A 24,712-nucleotide genomic window follows, 5' to 3' on the forward strand; every position below is an offset into this window, starting at 1 on the left:
TGTATTTTATCTTTACAACAAACTTATGAAACAGATACTATCAATATTACACCCATTTTCCACATGAGAAAACTGAGACCAAGAAAGATTTTTTTTTTTTAATTTGCCTAAAGTCACACACTTATGTGATGAAATTAGGGTTTCATACACTTAATCCGACTCTGGAGTAGAGGTTCTTAACCACCACCTGTTTTTGTGTTTGCTTGTTTGTTTACTGTGGATTCCTTTGGCAGTTTGTTGAAGCCTATGGACCCCTTCTCAGAATCTCTTTTAACGTGTAAATAAAATACATACGATTACAAAAAAAAAAAACATTTACATCAAAATACAGTGATCAGCTTATTAGAAAAATGAATTTGTGATATGGTGGTATAGGTGCTTCACTGTTAATGCCTCACATAACAAGATATAGTGGCAGGTCTAGTAATACTGAAATTGTGAAGTTATGATAAATATAAAAATATTTCTGTAATATAATATGAAAATATCTGAGATTTCTGTTCATGACAAAGTCATAGGTGACAAATCAGTTTAAATTTAGTGAAAATAAAGATGTAATTTTGTCTAAGCTAATGGACCCCTCCCTTGGACCCCAGGTTAAGAAACCTGATCTAGAAACTGAGGACATAATGTCCCCTGGAAGACCAGTTACAAAGCCCTCCTAACTGGTTTCCCTGCTTCTAATCTCATTTACTCTCCCTGCCCCATCCACTCTCTTCACAGGTTGTCATTCTAAAGGGCTCCTCTTTGGGTCCTTGCTGGACACCCTCCCCAGACCTAAGCCCCATAGAGTTTATTACCTTTTCACCTATGTCACTCTAGGGTTTTGCATATATGTTTATGATTGCATGTATGACAATGTATGGTATTTAATTTGTTTATAGGTCTTTTTTACTTTAATATGAGCTACTTGGGAGTAGGGGCTGTGTCTTGTTATTTATTCATTTATCTGCTTTTTAATTTAATAAAATTATATTGAGCATCTCCTATTACAAGGTGCTATTCTAGACACTGAAAATATAATAATGAACATGATAGACACAGTCCTTTTCCTCCCTGTTTTGCCATCTTGCACTCATGTCTGGTCCTCAGTGCTTGGCTCATGGTTGAAAGATACTAAATTAATCTGTTTAATTGAACTGGATTGATATTTCAAGGTCGTATTTGTCCCTAAGAGAAATATTTCTTGAGACATTCCTTAATCTTCATATCCTCATATAAATTGCCAGGTATACAGCAGACACTGAATAGTCAATTCCTTTCCTTCCCTTTCCTCTTGCTGTCCTAATCACCAAGTATGCTAAATCTTGTTGCATAGTAGAGAAATGGAAACAGCTGGGTACATAAAAGTTTTGCAGGAAGGAAGAAGAGTTGAGAAAGTCTACTTTTATCCTCTTTTCTGGTCAGGTATAATATACAAGATACAATAACTAACATTTATTGATGGCTTACAATGTACTAGGTGCTAAGCACTTTACATCTATTACCTCATTCAGACCTCATAATGATCCTAGTAGAGAGAAGTGAGGCTTGAAAAGTTTAAGTGGCTTGCCCAACTTCTGATAGTCAGGTGAGGGAATTCCAGCCCAGTCAGTCTGAGTCTGGCACCTCTTTCTGTGTGCAACCACAGCTGTTGACCAATGTAGAGTCAGAGGCAAGGACTTTGAACAGGATCCACCTACAGCCTGCCTCCTGGTCATGACCTAAGTCAAGGCAAGCATGTTTTTTCTTTTTTTAAAAATTATTTTTTTTATTTATTTATTTTTGGCTGCGTTGGGTCTTTGTTGCTGCGTGCGGGTTTTCTCTGGTTGTGGCGAGCGGGGGCTACTCTTCATTGAGGTGAGCAGGCTTCTCATTGCGGTGGCTTTTCTTGTTGCAGAGCACAGGCTCTAGGCGCATGGGCTTCAGTAGTTGTGGCACGCGGGCTCAGTAGTTGTGGCTCATGGGCTCTAGAGCGCAGGCTCAGTAGTTGTGGCACAGGGGCTTAGTTGCTCCGCGGCATGTGGGATCTTCCCAGACCAGGGCTCGAACCTGTGTCTCCTGCATTGGGAGGCGGATTCTTAAGCACTGCGCCACCAGGGAAGCCCCTCAATACATTTTGGATTGCTTCCCATGGGGCAAGCTATTCTCCATTGACTATGAATCTGTTTATATTTTGACCTTGGGTCCTTTCTCTTTCCACACAAAGTACATAACCCAGTACGCTTCCTGAAGCTTGGCCCATTGGGAAGATTTTCCCTCACTACTATCTTTCAAGAGTACTTGAGGGGCTTCCCTGGTGGCGCAGTGGTTAAGAATCTGCCTGCCAATGCAGGGGACATGGGTTCGAGCCCTGGTCTGGGAAGATCCCACATGCCGCGGAGCAACTAGGCCCGTGAGGCACAACCACTGAGCCTGCGCGTCTGGAGCCTGTGCTCCGCAACGGGAGAGGCCGCGACAGTGAGAGGCCCGCGCACCGCGATGAAGAGTGGCCCCCGCTTGCCGCAACTAGAGGAAGCCCTCGCACAGAAAGGAAGACCCAACACAGCCAAAAATAAAATATAATAAATAAATAAATTTTTAAAAAAGAGTACTTGAGTAGACTGTCCTGCAGCCGAGGTCCATTTTCATCTTGCTCCTACATACCAAGCTGACCCATCCATGAACCGTGCTTGGTTTTTCTCCTCCTTTGTCAGCTGGTCACAAGGAAACCTCCCATGCAGCCACAGTGTGAGCTGAAGGAGAGGTGTCAGTGCAGCAGTACTGTGTGACTCGGTGACCTGGACCCCCTGATTTGTGTAGCTTACTTATGCTCTCCAGCCTGCTTGTGCCCAGTCCCAGATGGAACACTTGCATCTTACAGTGAGTTGCTATTGGACCCATCTGACATTATGATTTGGTAGAGGTGACTGACAGAATCAAGCTCATAGTAGACAGTTTTCTGGCTGCATGGTCAGGAGCTCTATCTCTACTGGGGCTCAGTGTCATGCCAGGAGTGTTTTTTCAAAAAGTGTGTAATTCTTCACCACACATGGCAATTGATTGATTTTGTGGTGGTCTGCAGTCATCCTTTGGTAACCAAAAATAATATCTATTTTATCCTCTCCCTTTTTTTCATCAAATGGGACCATACCATGCATATGATTCTATACCTTGCCTTTTTTTTTTTTTTAATAATATTTATTTATTTATTTATTTATTTATTTCTGGCTGTGTTGGGTCTTCGTTTCTGTGCGAGGGCTTTCTCCAGTTGCGGCAAGCGGGGGCCACTCTTCATCGCGGCGCGCGGGCCTCTCACTATCGCGGCCTCTCCTGTTGCGGAGCACAGGCTCCAGACGCGCAGGCTCAGTAATTGTGGCTCACGGGCCTAGTTGCTCCGCGGCATGTGGGATCTTCCCAGACCAGGGCTCGAACCCATGTCCCCTGCATTGGCAGGCAGATTCTCAACCACTGCGCCACCAGGGAAGCCCTATACCTTGCCTTTTTCACTTTAATATTTCTTAGATCTCTTTCCATGAAAGAGTAGCAAGGGTATTTATCTCAGTATTATTTATAATAGCACTGAAATGTTCATTAAAGGAAATGTTAACTGGAGGAGATTGGTTAAAATTATTATACATAATCCAAACACTGGAATTATATGTAGCTCTTTAAAATTATGCTGTATGTTGGAGTTTGAGGTTGTTAATCTGCCCAAGTTTGGCAAAAAATTGAAAGATACATAGAGGAGGTAATAAGATGGAGATAAAAATATCACCTTCACAATGATAAAACTGTTGTAGATAAAACAGCTTAGATGTGAGGGCCAAATGGGCTTGCTAGCACTTCCTGTTCCCAATTTCCCCAAGTCTAGACCTTAGGATACCTCATCTTAGTGAAAGTTTAGCTGTGCAGAGAAGACGTACTTAATCAGATACAGTGCCTCATAATGGTCCAGGGCAGGCAGGAAAGCAATGGGGGTGAATTCTTTATAGCCTTTCAATAGATTATCTGCATCAAACAAGAAATGTGGATCAATGGCTGTCACTCCCCAAGTATACAGGCACCTCATGCCTCTTCAGACTAGGGAATGAGTAAGAGATAGAGCAAGGGACTTCCCTGGTGGTCCAGTGGTTAAGATTTCACCTTCCGATGCAGGGGGGTATGGGTTCAATCCCTGGTCGGGGAGCTAGGATCCCACATGCCTTGGGACCAAAAAACCAAAGAGCATAAAGCAGAACCAATATTGTAACAAATCCAATAAAGACTTTAAAAATGGTCCACATCAAAAAAAAAAAATCTTAAAAAAAAAAAAAAAAAAGAGATAGAGCAAGAGGCCAGATGGTTACTCTAGGGCATTTCCTCCACATGGAAATACCAGGTATTGTATTACTGTATCTCCGGTCCTTCTAGGTCCATATTTATTAAAATGGAAATACAGTCTGTGATATATTTTAAGTATAAAAATATGATTAGGGCTTCCCTGGTGGCGCAGTGGTTGAGAATCTTCCTGCCAATGCAGGGGACACAGATTCGAGCCCTGGTCTGAGAAGATCCCACATGCCGCGGAGCGACTAGGCCCGTGAGCCACAATTGCTGAGCCTGCGCATCTGGAGCCTGTGCTCCGCAACAAGAGAGGCTGCGATAGTGAGAGGCCCACTCACCGCAATGAAGAGTGGCCCCCGCTTGCTGCAACTAGAGAAAGCCCTCACACAGAAACGAAGACCCAACACAGCCATAAATAAATAAATTAATTAATTAATTAAAAAAATATGATTAAACAGCATACATAATATAATTCCATTTTCATTAAAAGATATAGATGTATATGCGTAAAATAAATATAAAATTGTCATTATACATGCTATTTTGTCATAAACAAAATATGAAAATAATCTGGGTGATTTCTTTGTGGTGGAATTTAAATTTTCTTCTTTTTATTTTGAAATACCCTATTGCTGCATTGCCCACACTCCTTTCCAGTGTACATATCTTCCAGCTGCTGTGAGTATTGGCAGCTGAGGACTCATAACTGCATTTTTCTCTAGAGAACTGCCCTTGGTCAACAAGAGTTATCTTTCCTGGAAATGCCTGGGAGGTTACAACTGACCTCCTTTCTCACCAGGGAAGGCCTGAGTATAAGAGTGTTTGATGAGCAGATACCGAAGCCTCACCTCATATCTCAAGGTGGGATAATTCTGTGGGGCCATTAATGCTTGGCTGAGGTACCAGGCTGAAACCACATCTTCCCTTAGCTTCTTTTTTTGGGGGGGCGTATAGTTGATTTACAATGTTGCGTTAGTTTCAGGGGTACAGCAAAGTGAGTCAGTTATACGTATACATATATCCACTCTTTTTTAGATTCTTTTTCCATATAGGTCATTACAGAGTATTGAATAGAGTTCCCTGTGCTACACAATAGGTCCTTATTAGTTATCTATTTTATATATAGCAGTGTGTATAAGTCAATCCCAATCTTCCAATTTATCCTTAGCTTCTTTTCCTATCATGTTTCCTTCAAATCCTTATAGGTTTCTCCTGAGAGCACTTCAATAAATTAATTGCACAAGGGGTCAAGTCTCAGTCTCTGCTTCTACAGATGTAATGAATATCTATGGACTTTTTATGAGAAATTTTGTAAACATGAAAAATAGTTATTTTTATTTTGAAAATAAAAGTCTCATGTGGATTCCAAGATAGAGCATGACAGGCATGGGGCTGGATATCTGTAGCCTGAAAATTCTTGACTTCATTTTCTGTAGTACCCTAAGCTAAAGTTTGTAAAAGCAGGTCATGCACTTTACCACACAAGAGTCAGACCTCTATTTTTTAATGTAGAGGAGAGTATCGTTACACTTAGAAGGGCAGAAGAGTGGGTGGAAGCTGTGGAGGTGGAGACTGTGAGTGTAGGCCACGCTTTCAAGATATTTATGGGTGAAGAAGAGAAAGAAAAATAATTTGGTGGAGTAAGGTGGTAGGGTAAAGAGATTTCTTTATTTAATCTAGAAGGATCTTGAGTAGGTTTGTAGAAAATGGTGGAGGAGAGTCAGAGCTAGAAAATTTTTTAAAAAGGCGTATTTTATGAACTAACATTCCAAAGATGGTGAGAAGCCTGGGCTCCTGTATACAGTATGGTATGCAGTGTACTGAAGGAAGGATTAGCCTATAGTAAGGAGAAGGTGGTTAGGATTAGCAAATTTATAGGAAAATCTAGGGGCTGAAGGGAGACAGGGTGGGACTGCAACTGGTGGCCGCTAATTTTTATATGATGTATGAATCAATATTATTCGTCAAATGAAAAGACAAAAGCAGAAGTAGGGCTAAGAAATTTGACTTTATTAGGAATTATGGAGGGTGTCGTAATGGGGGAGGGTTGGGCTTTAAGAAGAACAATCTGGGATCCTATGAAGAGTGGGTTTGAGTAGGGTGGGAGTAGAGACAGGACATTTAGGGATATCCAGAACTAGAGTGGGAATGATATGAGAGATGCAAATAGGCATAACAAATTGAATCAATACACATTGGGACAAAAATACTCTCTGGGGAATTATATATAATTTAATAATAATAATAATGATAATAATAACCATTCAGATCTGTGGAAGATTAAAAAGTAGGAACTGCAATACCACAGTCCCTACCCTTGAAATTAAAATCTGGGAATGGAGCTCCAGAAAATCAAAGTAAGGACAGTGGGAATATCTGTCCTAGCAGGATCTGAAAACAAGCTGAGGTAAAGTGCCCAGGCAACAGGGCTAGATGGCAAGTCCCAGCCAACAGCTGGGAATGGAGAGGTGCTTCTTGAACTGACTATTGACATAGGCTTTAGAGTGAGATGGTACATACCCTGCATGTTATGGATAGTGCTATGACTTACTAAAGAAATTTGTGAAAATATATCTATTATGAATTGCTGATATGGGGCTGTCTGATCAATGACTGAAGGAGAAAAATAAGGAAGTATCTAAATGCCTCTCAAACTCCCTATTAAGACTTTGTGTGCGTGTGTGTAACAGACCCCTTTTAAAACTTGAGGAAAAGTTATGAATCTTTTCAGAAAATGCACAACACACAAAATATTGCCCATAATTTTAGGGGGGTCCATAAACTTCTAAAACCTATCCATGGACTCCAAGTTAAGTATTGTTCTCAACTGTCTTTTCTCCCAATAAACAGCTCAACTCTCTGTCCTATTTTAGAAAATAGTAAGTTAGTAGATCGGAAGCAGCTTCTGGAAGCAGGTGGATTTGGGAGATTAGGCGTTACTACACATTCTGTACTTTGCTAAGTATAAAGACATGGAAATGCGATGGGAGATGCCACATTCTGGATCTTTCAGGAGGCTGTTATGGACACTACAAATAATTTTTTCTGACCACAGATACAGCTGAATCATTCAGCAAATATTTACCGGGCTCCTGATATGTACAGGCACTGTGCCAGGGAGCGAGCTCACCAAGATAAAAAAGACATCATTTGTGTCCTTGATGAGACATTCGCATGTAAAAGCGTGAATGTAGTTACTGGTGGCCTTAAAATAAAGGTCACCTAAGACTGAGAGGCATTCTGGAGAGACGGAAAGGACTCTGAGCTCGTAGTTTGATTTTTGGCTTCACCATATTCTAGACTCGTGAGTTTGGCGTCACTCAATCTCAAATTGCTTCATCTATCAAATGGGGTAAAAAAAGTGGACGAAAATTGTTGTAAATCTTCAAAAAGATAACCTTTCTAAAAATGAACGTGGACAAATAAAAAATGAAAGTTCGAGGCTTACTGAAAGTGATAGTTGGGAGGGTCGCCCCTAGAGGGAAGAGCCCGGGTCTCCCCCGTCTCTATAGCCACCGCGGCGCCGCACGCGGTCAGAATCCACTCAATAAACCTTCCGGGCCGGATCAAGTTCCGCTTCCGCAGGCAGGTTTTCGCTGTAGGCAAGAGCGCAAGACGCCCGACGCAGCGTAGCGTCGGACCTCCCCGATGCGTATGCTCTCTAGGCGAGGCGGAGCGCGGAGGGCGGGGGAGTGGCCAGGCGCGGCGGCTGGCCGGCTCGCTCTCCCTGCATCCCCGCGCGGGAGGCGGGGGCGCGCGCGCGCTCGTTCGCGCGGCCGGCTGCGTACAGTAGTGACGGCCGCGCGGGAGCGGTCACATGACCGTAGCGGCTGCCTGTACAGTAAGGACCCAATATGGCAGCGGCGGTAGCAGTGGTAACGGCAGCAGGAGGACCGGCCGCCCCATAGACCGCCCCCCGCGCACCACCCCCGCCGCTTCCTCTGCTTGGGTGCTCCTCCGGCCTGACTTCCCCTTTCTCCCATCTTTCCCGGCACCGCGGGAAAAACAGCGCAGGGCAGAGCAGGCAGGGAGGGCGGCCGCAGCCCGGACACGGGAGCCTCCCAGTCAGTTCAACACCCGACATGAGGGAAAAGGGCCGTAGGAAGAAGGGCAGGACCTGGGCGGAGGCCGCCAAGACGGTAAGGAGGAGGGAGCGGACGGGAAGGCCGGGAGGATTTCGTTCCCTCGCCGCCCGCCGGTTGCAGGGGAAGGGAGGTCACTGGCCCTGCGACCCGGCTGAGGGGGCACAAAACCGCGCGGCGAGGGCGGAGGTTAGTGTCGGGTTTGTGGTCCCTGTGGGAATGGAGGCGCCCGGCGGAAGAGGGTCGCCGCGGGGCTGTGGCTTCTCCCTGCGTCTGCGACGAGTCCTCTTGGTGTTTTGAAGCTGCCTCTCGGGGTCACGACGCTCTCGCCCCCACTCTGTGGTAGCCCCCGCCCCGGCATAGGGAAGTCTCTTGGGCTTGCACAGTAACCGGTTCTTCTCCCTTGTGTGGCTGAAGAGCCCCCATTGGATGCAGATAGGAGAAGGCTTGTGCGTGTACCCAGCCCCGGAAAGAAGAGGGGAGCGCTGGAGCTGGGTAGAATTGACCCGCTGTAGCAGACACGCCGCCTGACCCCGGGCCCCTTGCCTGTCTGGGCTCCCGGATCAGGCCGGAGGTCACGAGGCTCTTGTTTTACGTTTGTTGTTGGAGCTGAAAGTGCAGGAGGTGTTTAGAAACGAAGTAACAGGTGGGACTTGTAGAATTTTTTTTTTCTGTTTCCGTAGAGACCTACTCTGAACAAGGCAGCAATGCATGGTGGGACCTGTAGTTTACCCGGCCTTGACTTTTCCGTAGCTAAAGTGATGGTGGCCTCACGAAGTTGTAATTAGTGGATAAAACCATCTTTTTTTTTCCTTCTGAATTTATTATAACGAAATTTAGAGATAGGTTTAAAAAAATAGAATATTGAGGATGAATGAGAAGTTAGGTTTTATGAAAAAGTTAAAAGCGTCCACTATGTGGAAATGAAAGGTTTGGAAAAGTAAGGTTTATTCCATCTTTGAGGGCGCAGCAGAAAAGTAATAGGATATAAAACAGCATTTTAGTGTTGGGAAGTGAGAAGGACTGGAGGCATTATCTTTAATGGTGAATCATGTCAGTAATACTTACACAACATGAAGAGCCCTTCTAAATGAACCTTTATTATGTGTTGTGTTTTATTTTTTAAAGGGGAGTTTTCTGAATATAAAAGTAATAAGTGTTCACTGTGGGAAAATTAGTGGAAAATTACAGATTTTTAGTATAAAGAAGGAAATAAATCATGTATTTCACTCCTCAGAGCTCTGTTAACATTTGGTATATTACCATCCAGTCTTTTTTATTTATTTCCCCCAATCTGGGTCCTATTGTTTATTCAGTCTTACACATTTGTTTTGTAAACCTTGTGCATTTGTTTTGTAAATGTTTTGTGTTAGGGGGTTGATGAGTCTTCAACTTGTATGTGTTTTGGTTGGAACTGTGAAAAAAAGTTAGTGAATAAATAAAAGCACATTTTATTTGTTGAGTGTTTTCACTTAACAGTATGTCTTCGTAATTGTGACTGCTGGTCTTTTCCCTCTAAAGAAAAAACTCTAGAAATAGTTTTTTTGGGTGGTGGGGAAATTGGTCCTTCACAAAAGACTATTTTACTTTGTTCTACTTGATTAGTACTACCTCAGGACCTCTTTTATTTAAGGAAGGATGGTAAATTTTATTTATAGGTAAGCAGATCCCAACTCTAATTATGTTAATTAATTTTAAGTCTCTAGAATGTCATGAGTACTTTTTGAATTATCTCTTTGGATAAAATAATCATTGGGAGATTGTGACAGGAAAAATTTGCATTTACTGTTTAGATTTTCCTATAATAAATTAGTATATTTGCTCATTTATAATAAACATTTCAAGCCTTAACTAGGTATGTGAAAATACTTAAAAGATGTAAAGACTAGTTTAATCAATAGAGCTCTGAGTTCTGAAGGGATTAGTATATTAGTGGCTTGGTATTTTTATTTGATTCTGGCAAATGTATAAGACTTCAGTCTAAATAAAAATGAATTTTAGAAAGAGAATGGTGACACTAAAACTTTTTTTCTTTTTTCTAGTAGCCAAAATCTAGAAAACACTGTACTCTTTTTTTTCTTTCTTTTTTTTTTTTAACATCTTTATTGGAGTATAATTGCTTTACAATGTTGCATTAATTTCTGCTGTATAACAAAGTGATTTAGCTATATGTATACATATATCCGCATATCCTCTCTCTCCCACTCTCTCTATCCCACCCCTCTAGAGGTCACAAAGCACCGAGCTGATCTCCCTGTGCTAGGCAGCTGCTTCCCACTAGCTATCTATTTTACATTTGGTAGTGTATATATGTCCATGCCGCTCTCTCACTTTGTCCCAGGTTACTCTTCCCCCTCCCCGTGTCCTCAAGTCCATTCTCTACGTCTGAGTCTTTATTCCTGTCCTGCCCCTAGGTTCATCAGAACCACTTTTTTTTTTTTTTTTAGTTTCCATATATATGTGTTAGCATACGGTATTTGTTTTTCTCTTTCTGACTTACTTTACTCTGTATGACAGAGTCTAGGTCCATCCACCTCACTACAAATAACTCAATTTCGTTTCTTTTTATGGCTGAGTAATATTCCATTGTATATATGTGCCACATCTTCTTTATCCATTCATCTGTTGATGGACACTTAGGTTGCTTCCATGTCCTGGCTGTTGTAAATAGTGCTGTAATGAACATTGAGGTACATGTCTCTCTTTGAATTATGGTTTTCTCAGGGTATATGCCCAGTAGTGGGATTGCTGGGTCATATGGTAGTTCTATTTTTAGTTTTTTAAGGAACCTCCAGACTGTTCTCCATAGTGGCTGTATCAATTTACATTCCCACCAACAGTGCAAGAGGGTTCCCTTTTCTCCACACCCTCTCCAGCATTTATTGTTTGTAGATTTTTTGATGATGGCCATTCTGGAACACTCTACTCTTTTTTGTTTGTTTTACCATCTATAAAGTGAAGGATTAAAGTAAACCTCAGTGTTGAAAAGGTTTCTGTTTGTAGGAGGAATAGGTAGAAGTAAATGTGAAAGGAATAGACAAAAGTAAATCTTTTAATATTTTCAGATGCAGAATAATGAGATCAGAAAATTAGTGGTTTGACAAATGGAAAGTTTAACTTTGACCTAAATTAGGGAACTCTATATTTATAAGATCAAGAGGACCAGGAGAAGTAAGTCTTAAACTTATTTCATAGGCATTAAGGTCAGATGTTCTAGGAACAGTTTCAGAAAGGATATATTAAAATTATTTACTGAGTATAGGCAGTGTCTGCTTCTTATTTCATTGTGTTCTTGGTACCTGCATTGTAGAGCTATCCTGTTTTAGGGAGCATTATTAAAATGGGGTTGTATTCCTGACCAATGATATAGCAACAGATAAATAAAATTCTTCATTCAGTAATATATATGTATATGTACATACGTGATTTGGGGTGTTGTGTGTATGTGAGAGAGCTATACAAATTGATATAAGATTGCTATAAACAATCTGAAAGAGCAAAATAAGATTCATAATTATTATATAATTATAAAATTATGCCAAAAGGCTGATTAAATGTAGAGTGTAGACTGGTTCTAATAACTAAGGACATCAGACAGAGAAATAATGGGGTTGAGATTCAACTGAACTTGAATGCTCATTCACATTCACTACACTGGATTGTGTCCCTACTGATCTTATATTTGTCTCATATAAGTACATTAGTTATAAAAAGCATTATTCAAGTATTTAATTAACAGTCTTACATGTTTTACATTTTATTATTATTATTTTTTTATTTTTGGCCGCGCCCCACGGCTTGCAGGATCTCAGTTTCCCAACCAGGGACTGAACCCGGGCCATGGCAGTGAAATCCTGGAATCCTAACCACTAGGCCACCAGGGAACTCCCATTACATGTTTTAAATTTCAAAGGTGGCAGTGATGGTGGTGAGGAAGTGATTTGGATGAGAGATCTGTAGTATAGTGTTTGGTGCAATTTAAATGGAAAAATTTGTAGTAAGCCAGAGATATTGAGAACCATTACATTGACTTTAGAACTATGTTCAAAGTTCTGCTCATTCTTTTTTTTTTTTTTTTTGCTCATTCTTTTTAAAAAAACAAAACATTGTGTCATGTAAACATTTGGTGACATCCCTGAGGAATTTAGCTGTTTTTGCAAAGCAGAGCTTTCGAAATAGTATAATCTTGATGATACCATTTTCTTTTTGATTTTTCCCTTGTCACCCACCACAACTAGGGCAGCATTAAAAGGGAAACATGTCCTTTTAGGACAAGTTTGTTGTGATTGCAGATGCAAGGGGCAGAGAGGCAGACCTTAGAGATTGCACTAGAGGTACCTTTGTGTATCTTTGGGGAGTGAAGTGGTCAAAGTGTAAGTGAAGTATGGGTGTTAGAGATCAGGAGCACAGCAGATCTTTAGCATGTGATTTGTAGACTGAAGAAAAAGTGGTTTGTTTTTATGTTTGTATTTCTTTGTAGACTTCACTTAGTGGTTAATACTATTTTGAAAGTACATAGGTTTTTATTTATGTTATTTACCTAAAGTCATTTAACTTTAGGGAATAAGTTGGAAAATAGAAAGTTTCTATTAAAGGAGTAACTCTCATATGCTAATTACTTTTATGGAGGAAGTATTGAAAACAGAAAAGAATTACTTAAAAGTAAAATGATAAAATATATGTGATGATTAGAAAGAAAAACATCTGAAAATACACTTTAGAAAAAACAGACGTATTAACTTAGAAATTTTCAGTACTCTTAATCTTTACCATGAGTAATTTTCTTCTGCTAGGAGTATGGCCGGGCCTGGTAATATCTTCTTGGATCTATATTGACTAGGCCAGAGTCCTTGTATGTCTGTATTTGTATTATATTTATAGTTGTATTAGAATCTCCAGGAGAGAGTGTGCATTTTGGAAAAACATATTAAATCTATTCTTTTGTAATGTTGTTTGTTTGTTTATTTATTTATTTATTTTTGGCTGCATTGGGTCTTCATTGCTGCCCACGGACTTTCTCTAGTTGCGGCGAGTGGAGGCTACTCTTCGTTGTGGTGTGAGGGCTTCTCATTGGGGTGGCTTCTTTTGTTGTGGAGCATGGGCTCTAGGCACGTGGGCTTCAGTAGTTGTGGCACGTGGGCTCAGTAGTTGTGGCTCGTGGGCTCAAGAGCGCAAGCTCAGTAGTTGTGGTGCACGGGCTTAGTTGCTCAGCAGCATGTGGGATCTTCCCGGACCAGGGATCGAACCCGTGTCCCCTGCATTGGCAGGCAGACTCTTAACCACTGCGCCACCAGGGGAGCCCCTACATTATTTTTAATTTCAGCTTTACTGAGGTATAATTGATATAAACTTATAAGAGATACATTTATGAAATTGCTATTTGCAAGTCTGTTTGTGCTCAGTGATTTGGTGTAACATTCTTTGCTTGAGCGATTTTCATTCTTGCCTTAATATTGAAGTAAAGTTCCCCTGTGTTTTGCTCTTGAATTTTGTATTATTTTCGGTTCATCTTTCCTTCTGTCCTGTTCTCATGATCCTGTCTTGAAAGCCCAGAAACGAAGGAAAAGGAAGGGAAAAAAAATCTCTTTTGAACACATATTTCTGTGAGAGGTGCTGCTGCTGCACCTCCTAGAATTATGACAGGAGCTGAGAAAATGATGTCAGATTTGCAGAAGTCCTTGCTGTTTCCTCATCCACAAAATCTACTTTTAAAAGGCTGTGCAATTTTGCTGTCGGTGAAAGGGCATTATATTTTCACTACAAAAGCTGTCTGGAAGGAGGCCACTGTGTGTGGAAGATATAACTACAGGGAACTGATCAGTAAGGTTTGTTAAAACCTGCTATCTTTGTCCTTTTTACAAAAGCCTCTGAATGCCCCTCTAGTTCTGTTTTCTTTCTTTCCATACCTCATAGAGGCCATCCTCATAGTTTATAGTATTGTAGTATTGTGCAATTTAGTATTTTTAGTACAGTTTGATTTATCATGTTTTTAGTGTTTTTTAAAAGGTTATTGAATATACTTAGTTTTAGAACTCTTTAGATATGACTTAAAAACAATAGTGTTTAAATTGAGTTACTGTTACAGTTATATAGGCTCGTTATTTTAAAAAAAGTAGAACAGCAGTGTGTAGAGAGTTAGTCTTGGATGAGTCACTATACGGAAAATAGGGATTAAGTGAAAGTCTGCATACGCAGATATTGAAAATAATTTAGTTATCAAACAAATTGACTATAGTTATAGTTGATAGTTTGAATACAGCTTTTTGGACTTTTATACTTGTATGTAGAAATATGTATAAACATGTATACCTATTTATATTTTATATACAGTTCTTCAATTTGCATTCTTTATGAATGTCAAGAATGCCTTTTAATGCCACTACTTATGTATCTGTTTCATTCTTCTTAATGATTTCTTAATATTCCATTGTTTTTAGATGTACCATCATTTAAAATAGTCATTTATAGTTTTTTTTCCCTCTTTTGTAACAGATACTTCAGTATATATATCTGGGCGTATGTGTATGTACATTTGTGTGAATGGAATAGTTAAGATAAAGAGTTTGTGAACTTGAGTTAGTGGCAGTTTATATTCCCCTCCAAAATTTTGAAGGTTCTTGTTTTTTCCCACTTTTCTCTGTTATCCAAGAAATCTATCAGTCTTTACTCTTTGCCATTTTGATATATTAACAAAGCATTTCTTTTGTTATTTTGTTCAGTAGAACTTGATGGAAATGTTCTATATCTGTGTTGTCCAGTGCACTAGCCACTAGTCACATGTGGCCATTGAGCACTTGAAATGTGGCTAGTTTGACTAAGGAACTGAATTTTGAATTTTATTTAATTTTAATTCATTTAAGCTTAAATAGCCACATTGGTTTAGTGGCTACTATTATAGCCACTAAACAGTAAGTTTCCTCTGCTTATTGACTGTATATTTTTCAGTAAACTTGTCTATTCAGATCTTTTGCACTTTTTTTTTTTTTTTGCTTCCTGGTCGTTTTTGTACTAATTTCTAAGAGTGCTTTTGTAGGTTAAGGAAACTGGCCCTTTGTCATATGTGTCACAGATCTGTTTCCCATTTTTGGCTTTTGACTTGATTTATGCAGTTTTTTTTTTATTCTGCCAGACATTTTTTATGTTTTTAAAAATATTTATTTATTTATTTATTTATTTATGGCTGTGTTGGTTCTTTGTTGCTGCGCGCGGGCTTTCTCTAGTTGCGGCCATCGGGGGCTACCCTTCGTTGCGGTGCACGGACTTCTCATTGTCGTGGCTTCTCTTGTTGCAGAGCACGGGCTCTAGGTGTGTGGGCTTCAGTAGTTGTGGCTCGCGAGCTCTAGAGCGCAGGCTCAGTAGTTGTGGCACAGAGGCTTAGTTGCTCTGCGGCATGTGGGATCTTCCTGGACCAGGGCTCGAACCCGTGTCCCCTGCATTGGCAGGCGGATTCTTAACCACTGCGCCACCAAGGAAGCCCGACATTTTTTCTGTTAATGTAAATAAATTTACCAGTCTTTACCTTTCGTGCTTTTCTAGGTTTTGAGTCCTATTAAGAAAAGCTTTCTCAAAGATTATAAGTTGAGTGCTTTTAAAGAAAATGGTTAGCCGTGAAGGTATATCTTCCCCAAATAAAATACATATTTTATTGTGGACAAGTAGGAGGAAATTCAGTTTATATATGTTAGTAAGTCTGTGCTCTTTGAAGGCAGAGACTTTTAAGTGTTTCTACCTGCAGAGTTTTAACTTGCTTTCTTGTACATGAGTGCTAAATCTTTGTTCACCTTTTTTTATTTGGAGATAAAAGAGAAGACACTGTTCTCACATTCAAGAGAGCACAGTTTGAGTAAAATTAGTCAACTAATTTTGAATATCTTGAACATCTTTTTTGTGAAAAAAAAGAAAGAAGGTTATTTCAAGACACACCAAGGTATTTGCCTCCCAAGACCCTTTTGAATTACATTTGGACATAGGGAAGTTTCTGTGATAATTCTTACTTCTGACCTTGCTTGACAAAAACTAAAATAGGTTAATGGTAAATACAGATGTACTTAGTCCTGGGCATCAAGGGACATTGTAAACCTTATTAATTATAGCGTCTTCTCAGTAATTTGATCTATCTTTTAGTAAAAATATTATGTTTTGAAAGACTTCTCATTTGAAAATTCTTTGGCTGCTGACATTTAGCAGTTGATACTACATTTAGAATGGACTTTCATTGGAGTTCACAGCTTGGGATGGCCCAAATCATCTTGAATCTTTAACCCACTGATGTCTGAATTATTCAGTAGCTAGTTTAGCCATATTCAGTTTCAAATAAAGTGCTTAATGGTGTTAGTGACTTATTCTAAATAGTAACATAAAAATTTAAATGTGTTGCTATTGATTTATAGTGATTAGTTTCCTATATGATTTGAGTGGTTCTGACAAATTTTGTAAGTTTAAATGGATGGTACCCATGAAATGGGTTGATATTTTAGGAAAGGTTTTCTCTTTTACATTGTTTGTGTGTGGGGGAGAGAGAGAGAGGGAGAAAGAAGATGTCAAAAAGAGATGGATTACAGGATAAAGATAATAGAAGAACACTTTTCATGTATATCATTAATCACCTATGAAAGATATAATGAGGAATATAGGACTATTTTTTTGGCTGAGCCGTGCAGCCTGAGGGACCTTAGTTCCCCGACGGGGTTCGAACCCGTGCCCCCTGCATTGGGAGCGCAGAGTCTTAACCACTGGACCACCAGGGAAGGCCCAGGACTATTTTTTTTTTTTTTAATATTTTATTTATTTATTTATGACTGTGCTGGGTCTTTGTTTCTGTGTGAGGGCTTTCTCCAGTTGCGGCAAGTGGGGGCCACTCTTCATCGCGGTGCGCCGGCCTCTCGCTATCACGGCCTCTCCTGTTGCGGAGCACAGGCTCCAGACGCGCAGGCTCAGTAATTGTGGCTCACGGGCCCAGTCGCTCCGCGGCATGTGGGATCTTCCCAGACCATGGCTCGAACCTGTGTCCCCTGCATTGGCAGGCAGATTCTCAGCCACTGCACCACCAGGGAAGCCCCAGGACTATTTTTAATAGCAACTTGGGAATAACCTGAACAATCTGGATCTGATCTTGGCTCTTTAATTTATTGAGTTTATTGTGTCAGCTTGAACAAGTTATTTAAACCAGTGCTCAAACATTAATGTGTAAAAGAATCATCTGGGGAGCTTATTATAATGTAGATTATTATTCAGTAGGTCTGCAGTGTAGCCAGAGAGTCTGCATTTGTAACAGGTTCATAGGTGATGCTGGTGGTTTGGTCTATGGGCCACATTTGGAGTTGTAGGGATTTACACTAAGCGTTCTCAATTTCCCCAAATTGTAAAATAGAGATAATAATAGAATTTACCATTTGGAGTGTTAGGTGATTAGGCTAGAATGTGTGAAAAGTTCTTTGTACAATGCCTAGTATGTTGTAAGCACTGTTTGTTAATATTACTGAAAAATTAGTAAATGTAGATCATTTTATGTTTCTGAATGGGAAAACTAAATATTGTGAAGATGTTATTTCTTAGCAGATGGGTGCAGAGGTTTGAAACAGTTCTAATGAAAAGCCTTCTAACCTAAGGGACCCCATTTGCCACTTGTTTCCCAAGGTCAGTGTGGAATCACACAGAGACTTAAACTAGCTATGGACAAGTTTGGGAACCCACTGAAAGATCCATCTCATGCTTTAGGAGATTCTGCCCCAAATCTCACTCTCTTGACTTATACTTTGTGAATTGCTGTGGAGAAGAGCATGTGGCAAGGAATGGCAGGCAGCCTCTGGTTGCTGAATGGCTCCTGGCCAAAAGTCAGCAAGAAAACAGAAAGGGACTAAAAGCTGCCAACAAGTAAGCTTCGTGGTAATCTTGGAAAAGAATACAAGCCCAAGCCTCAGATAAGTTCACAGTCCCAGCTGTCACTTCAGTTTCAGCTCAGTGAGACCCTAAGCAGAAGACCCTGTTAACCCATGTCCAGAATCCTGACGTAGAGAACTGTGAGATAACTTTGTATTGTTTTCACCTTTTATAATAAAATATAATCAAAAAATAAATTTGTGTTGTTGAGGCTGTATAATAGCAAACTAAAAGTATTACTGAAATTTGGTGGAGGAGGGAACATGGTAAGGTTGGTCTCAGGGAGGGTTTGACCTGGGTATTCAGGGGTGAATATGGATAAGGGTATTCCAGGCAGAAGGAAGGCTGACAAAATGCAGCATATGTTTTATGCATGCTATTTACCTTTGAGTATTGTGAAGTGTAGTAAAAGAAAAGGCCAGAAAAGGTAAGCTGGGACTAAAATGTTGTGAGTTGTACAAATTGGTCGGACAAATATTTTTATTCTAGGAGTTGTAGAGAGTTTTTATGCAGGCAGTAACATCTGTGTTTTGGGCCATTTGTGGGGTGTATTGTAGAGAGCTGAAGAATCTAGCTATGGCGAGGTTATAAGGGTTAGAGTGAGGCTCTCTTGAATTAGAAGGATGGGTGGGGGTATACCTTTTTTTTTTCTCATTTTATATCTATTCTCTGTACATCTATCCCACTTACAGGTCTCCAACAGAAGCCTATACTTAAGTTCCGCTAGTCTCCTGAAGTTTTCATAAATACAGGAGGTTCTGGAATGCTCTTCAACACAACAGAATTGTATGATTCTTGAGAGGAAAAAAGAAAGTAAACTCTTTCCCCAGTTATTCTAGCTCATGTTGATTTTTCTTTTCTCTGAATTCTCATACCACTGTTCTTTCCATTCTACTATCCTATGTGCCGCTGTTCTTCAGGTTTGTTGAGGTGGTAGAATCAATCAGGAGTCTGTGTTGCACAACTCCAGGGGGAACCATTCATATTTACATATTGTAGTTATGTGAATATTGCTTCCTGGAGTTGTGCACCACAGTGGCTCTGGGTTCCATGATGCTTTTTGTGAAAACATCATTAAATATTTGCGACAACACTATTAAATATTGATATATTTATTTCTGATAAAAGGTAAGAATAGTTTTGCCAGGAGAAAACCTATTACAAGTTTGTGATAGGAAAGTCACACCTTGAGAACAGATGGGAGGGCAGCAAGAAGGGCATCTTTTCCACTCTTTCATTTAGTGTTGGATTTGCTTCACGTGTATTTCCCAGGTCTGTTTCCTGGCAGACAAGAGGTGGTAGCAAATGACAAAGGTTTAATGAAAATGTTTCTTATTAGCTGTATATTTTTTGTGAACACTTATTACCAGGTTGAGAAAGTTCCCTTTTATTTCTAGTTTGCTGAGAGTTTTTGTCATGAATGGATGTTGAATTTTGTCAAATGCTTTTTCTGAATCATTTGATCATTTGCTTTACTTTTTAGACTTTTAATATGGTGGGTTACATGGATTTTCAAATTTTGAATTGGCCTTGCATTCCTGAGGAAAGAAATCTCACTTGGTTGTGGTGTATTACACTTTTTATACATTGCCAGATTGGATTTGTTGAGGACATTTATGGTTATGATCATGAGGGATATTAATTTGTAGTTTTCTTCTATTGTCTCTGTCTGGCTTTGGTATCAGGATAGTGCTGATCTCATAAAAAAGGAAGTCTTCCTTCCTATCCTATTTCCTGAAAGAGATTATAGTTGATCATCACTATTCGTGGATTCAGTACAGTTGACCCTTGAACAACTAGGGTGTTAGGGGCGCCAACCCTCTGCACAGTCAAAAATCCTTGAGTAATTTGTAGGCGGCCCTCCATATGAGCGTTTCTTCCATATCCATTGTTCCTCATCCACAGGTTCAACCCCCTTGAATCGTGTAGTACTGTAGTATTTACTGTTGAAAAAATTCCACATAAAAGTGGACCTGTGCAGTTAAACCTGTGTTGTTCGAGGGGCAAGTGTATTTGTGAATTCACCTGCTTGCAGAAATATACTCCTAACCCCAGACAGTACTCAGCGCTTTTGCTCTTTTGTCCATTCATGGACATTTGCTGAGTGGCAAAACATTTGTCACCTGACACTGAGGTCTCTGCTGAAGTCGAACAAGGTGATCTTCTGCCTTTTCATTTCAGCTCTCATAGTGAAAATATGTCCTGTTTGTGGTCTATTTAGTGCAATGGTGTTTGCATTTTTGTGCTTTTTGTTGGTGCTCTCACTATTTAAAGTGGCTCCCAAGTATAGTACTGAAGTGCCGTCTAGTATTCTGAAGTGCAAGAAAGCTGTGATGTGCCTTATGGAGAAAATACCTGTGTTAGATAAACTTTGTTTAGCATGAGTTACAGTGCTTTTGGCCATGAGTTCAAAGTCAGTGAGTCAATAATATGTATTAAATATCTTTAAACCGAAACACACATAAAGACAAGGTTATGTATTGATCAGTTGGCAAAAGTATGACCAGAGGCTTGCAGGAACCTAACTCTATATTTCATCTAGGAGGAGTGCTTCAGTATTTGCTGATTTAGTGTTCATGGCGACTTTATAGAACATAACTATTGTGAATAATGAGAATGGACTGTATGTAGAACTGGTGTTACTTCTTCTTTAAATGTTTGTTAGAGTTCACCAGTGAAACATTCTGGGGTCTGGAGATTTCTTTTGTGGAAGCCTTTTAACTATGAATTCAATTTCTTTTATAATTATAGAGCTATTCAGGTTATCTGTGTCTTCTTGGGTAAGTTTGAGTAAGTTTGTGGTTTTCCAGGAATTGGTCCATTTCGTTTAAGTTGTTGAGTTTATGTCTGTAGTTTGTAGTATTCCCTTATCGTTCATTGAGTCTGTAGTAATATATCCCCTATTTATTCTTGATAACTGGTAATTTGTCTTTTCCCATTTTTTTCCGCTAGAGGTTTTTCAGTTGTTTTTTTTTTAATCAATTGAAAGAACCAGCTTTTGGTTTCATTAATTTTTCTCTCTTTTTCTATTTTCACTCTTATTGATATTTACTATCTTTATTATTATTAGTGGTCACTTTTCATTCTCCCCTCCTACCAGCCTCTGATAACCACTAATCTACTTTCTGTGTCTGTGGGTTTGCCTATTCTGGACAGTTCATGTAAATGGAGTCATACAGCATGTGGCCTTTTGTGTATGGCTTCTTTCACTTAGCATAATGTTTTCAAAATTCATCCATATTGTAGCATGTATCCTTTTTATGGCTGAATAATAGTCCATCATATGGATATACCACCTTTTATTCTCTTCATCAGTTGATGGATATCTGGATTGTTTATACTTTTTGGCTATTATGAATAATGCTGCCATGAACATTTCGTGTACAACTTTTTGTGTCAACATATGTTTAATTCTTTTTGGTATATAGGAGTGGCATTGCTAGGCCATATGTTAACTCTCTGTTTAACTTCTTGAGGAATTACCAAACTGTTTACCATATCAGCTGAACAGTTTTACAGCACTACCAGCAATGTTTGAGGGTTCTAATTTCTCCTTGCCAACACTTGTTGTTTTCCTTTTTTTCCCCTAAAATAATTATATCCGTTCTAGGGGATGCGAACTGTATTTTCCTAATGAATAATGATATTGAGCATCTTTTCATGTACTTACTGGCCATTTGTATATCTTTTTCTTGAGAAATATCTATTCATATCCTTTGCCCATTTAAAAATTGGATTATTTGTCTTTTTGCTGATTTCTAAGAATTCTTTATATACTGCATACAAGTCCCTTATCAGACACATTATTTGCAAATATTTTTTCCATTCTGTGGGTTGTTCTTTCACTTTCCTGATACGTCCTTTGGCACACAAATTTTTAAATTTTGAGTAAGGGTTTATTTTTTTAATTTAATCATTAGATAATTTGTTTCTCTATTTTCATGTTTACTCACTCTTTTATTGATTCATCCAGTGACGTTTTGGTTTGGTTTGGTTATTTTTCAGTTCAAAAATTTCCGTTTGGTTTTTTTTTATATCTTCTACTTTGCTGAAACTTTGTATCTTTCCCTTCATTTCAAGCATGTTAACCCTTGGAGCATTTTTATAATAGCTGCTTTATTTATTTATTTATTTGGTTGCGCCGGGTCTTAGTTGCAGCAGGTAGGCTCCTTTGTTGTGGCTTGTACTTTTTTTTTTTTTAATTGATGTATAGTTGATTTACAACGTTGTGTCAGTTTCTGGTGTACGGCAAAGTGATTCAGTTATCCACATCTATATTTATATACTTTTATTTATTTTATTTATTTATTATTTTTAGCTGCGTTGGGTCTTCGTTGCTGCGTGCAGGCTTTCTCTAGTTGTGGCAACCTCGGGCTACTCTTTGTTGCGGTGCACGGGCTTCTCATTGCGGTGGCTTCTCTTGTTGTGGAGTACAGGCTCTAGGTGCACGGGCTTCAGTAGTTGTGGCTCACGGCTCTAGAGCACAGGCTCAGTAGTTGTGATCCACAGGCTTAGTTGCTCAGTGGTACGTGGGATCTTCCTGGACCAGGGCTCGAACCCGTGTCCCCTGCATTGGCAGGTGAATTCTTAACCACTGCGCCACCAGGGAAGACCTATATTTATATATATTCCTTTTCATATTCTTTTCCGTTATGGTTTATTACAGGATATTGAATATAGTTCCCTGTGCTGTATAGTAAGACTTTGTTTTTTATCTACTTTATATATAGTAGTTTGTATCTACTAATCCCAAACTCCTAATTTATCCCTCCCTCACCCCCTTTCCCCTTTGGTAACAGTAAGTTTGTTTTCTATGTCTGTGAGTCTGTTTTATAAGTAAGTTCATTTGAGTCATATACAATAGCTGCTTTAAAGTCTTTGTGAAACATTTCCAATATCAGTGTTATTTTGTTTGTGTCTTTATTTTCTTTTCCTAAGCAAGTTGAGATTTTCCTTGTATACCAAATTTAGATTGTATTCCGGCCATTTTGAATATTGTATAATTGACACTCTGGGTCTTGTTTAAGTTCTGTGGAGAATGTTAATAGTTTTGTTTTAGCAAGTAGTTGACTGAATTGGGTTCAGGCCTCAGGTTCTGACCTGTGGGTTGTCTGTTCTGTGGGTTGTTGTTTCAATGTCAGTTAAGTTTTCAAAGCCTTTTTAGTGATGTTTGGATTTGTCCCTGTGTGTACCATCAGTGGACTGTCTGGGATTTGGGTGGTGGTCTTGCCCATGGGTTGTGAAACCATGGCCTGTGGGCTAAATCCAGCCCACTGCCTGTTTTCAAAAATAAAATTTTACTGGAATGCAGCCATGCCCATTTGTTTATGTATTTTTTGTGGGTGCTTTCATACTATAATAGTCATAGTTAAGCAGTTGCAACAGAGACTGTTGGGCCCACAAAACCTTAAATTTACTATATGGTACTTTATAGAAAAGGTTTGCTGATCCCTCATCTATCCCATAGTCAGTTCTCAAAGACTTTCTGTACTTTTTAGCGTTCAATCCATGTATCCACAGCTCAGGTGTTAGCCAAGGAGTTCATAAGCAACTTTAAGGGGATCACTTTCCTGAGTTCTTTTGTCTGCAATCTTCCCAGTACTTTCAGATTCCCTGGGGGCTCCCCTTTTTCATTTATTTGGCCAGAAATTTGGGGATTTCTTTATTCTACTCCTCTGTGTACTTCCTACAACTATGCCTCCGTCAGGCCAAGCAGCAGGAGACGTGAGAGGGAAAAAGAGCATAGTTCCTTTGATTGGAGGGGAAGATTTCCCTCCTTCAGAGTTTTGGGCACCTGCTTTGGATTACTTGGGGTCTGAGGTACAAGAGATCAGGGAAAATTAAAAATAGAAGAAAGAAAGAAAATGAAGAAGTTTCTGTTCTGTCTCTGAGCGTTTTGAGACACCTGTCCTGATGGAACACTTTCTGTCCACACTGATGCCCATTTCCAGGTTTTGGGCTGTGTTAGTTCGGATTGAGATACTGGAGGCGAAAAATTGCTAACATCATTGCTAGTTTGGAGGTACTTTGCATTCAGGTGTTCCTCAATCTGCCTGCTACTATTTATTAATACTTTGTTGGGACTTCCATGGTGGCCCAGTGGTTAAGAATCCGCCTGCCAATGCAGGGGACACGGGTTCGAGCCCTGGGCCAGGAAGATCCCACGTGCTGCGAAGCAACTAAGCCCGCGAGCCACAACTACTGAGCCTGTGCTCTAGAGACCGTGAGCCATGACTACTGAGCCCATGAGCCCTAGAGCCTGTGCACCTAGAGCCCGTGCTCCACAACAAGAGAAGCCACCACAATGAGAAGCCCTCACACTGCAACAAAGAGTAGCCCCTGTTCTCCGCAACTAGAGAAAGCCCGCATGCAGCAGTGGAGACCCAACGCAGCTATAAATGAATGAATGAATGAATAAAACATACATACATTGTTGGATTTTATTTACTAATATGTATTTTGTTGAG

The 24,712-nt window shown here is 39.8% G+C and overlaps 1 protein-coding gene across 2 annotated transcripts in view; it reads left to right on the top strand.

The window, feature by feature from the left end:
• The window catches only part of ASXL2 (ASXL transcriptional regulator 2), a 279,668-nt gene that overhangs the window by 138,214 nt on the left and 116,742 nt on the right, over positions 1-24,712 (top strand). The window contains exon 1 of one of the 2 annotated variants that reach the window (XM_007191266.3): positions 8,098-8,423. The exons of the other annotated variant lie outside the window; for it this stretch is intronic. Within the exon in view, the coding sequence (XP_007191328.1) occupies positions 8,367-8,423 (57 nt within the window). The 5' untranslated portion in view covers positions 8,098-8,366. Of the gene's footprint in view, positions 1-8,097; positions 8,424-24,712 lie in introns of those variants that run through there. 2 annotated transcript variants of the gene reach the window in all.

The sequence above is a fragment of the Balaenoptera acutorostrata genome, chromosome 12, assembly GCF_949987535.1.
Source record: "Balaenoptera acutorostrata chromosome 12, mBalAcu1.1, whole genome shotgun sequence".
NCBI classification, from domain to species: Eukaryota; Metazoa; Chordata; class Mammalia; order Artiodactyla; family Balaenopteridae; genus Balaenoptera; species Balaenoptera acutorostrata.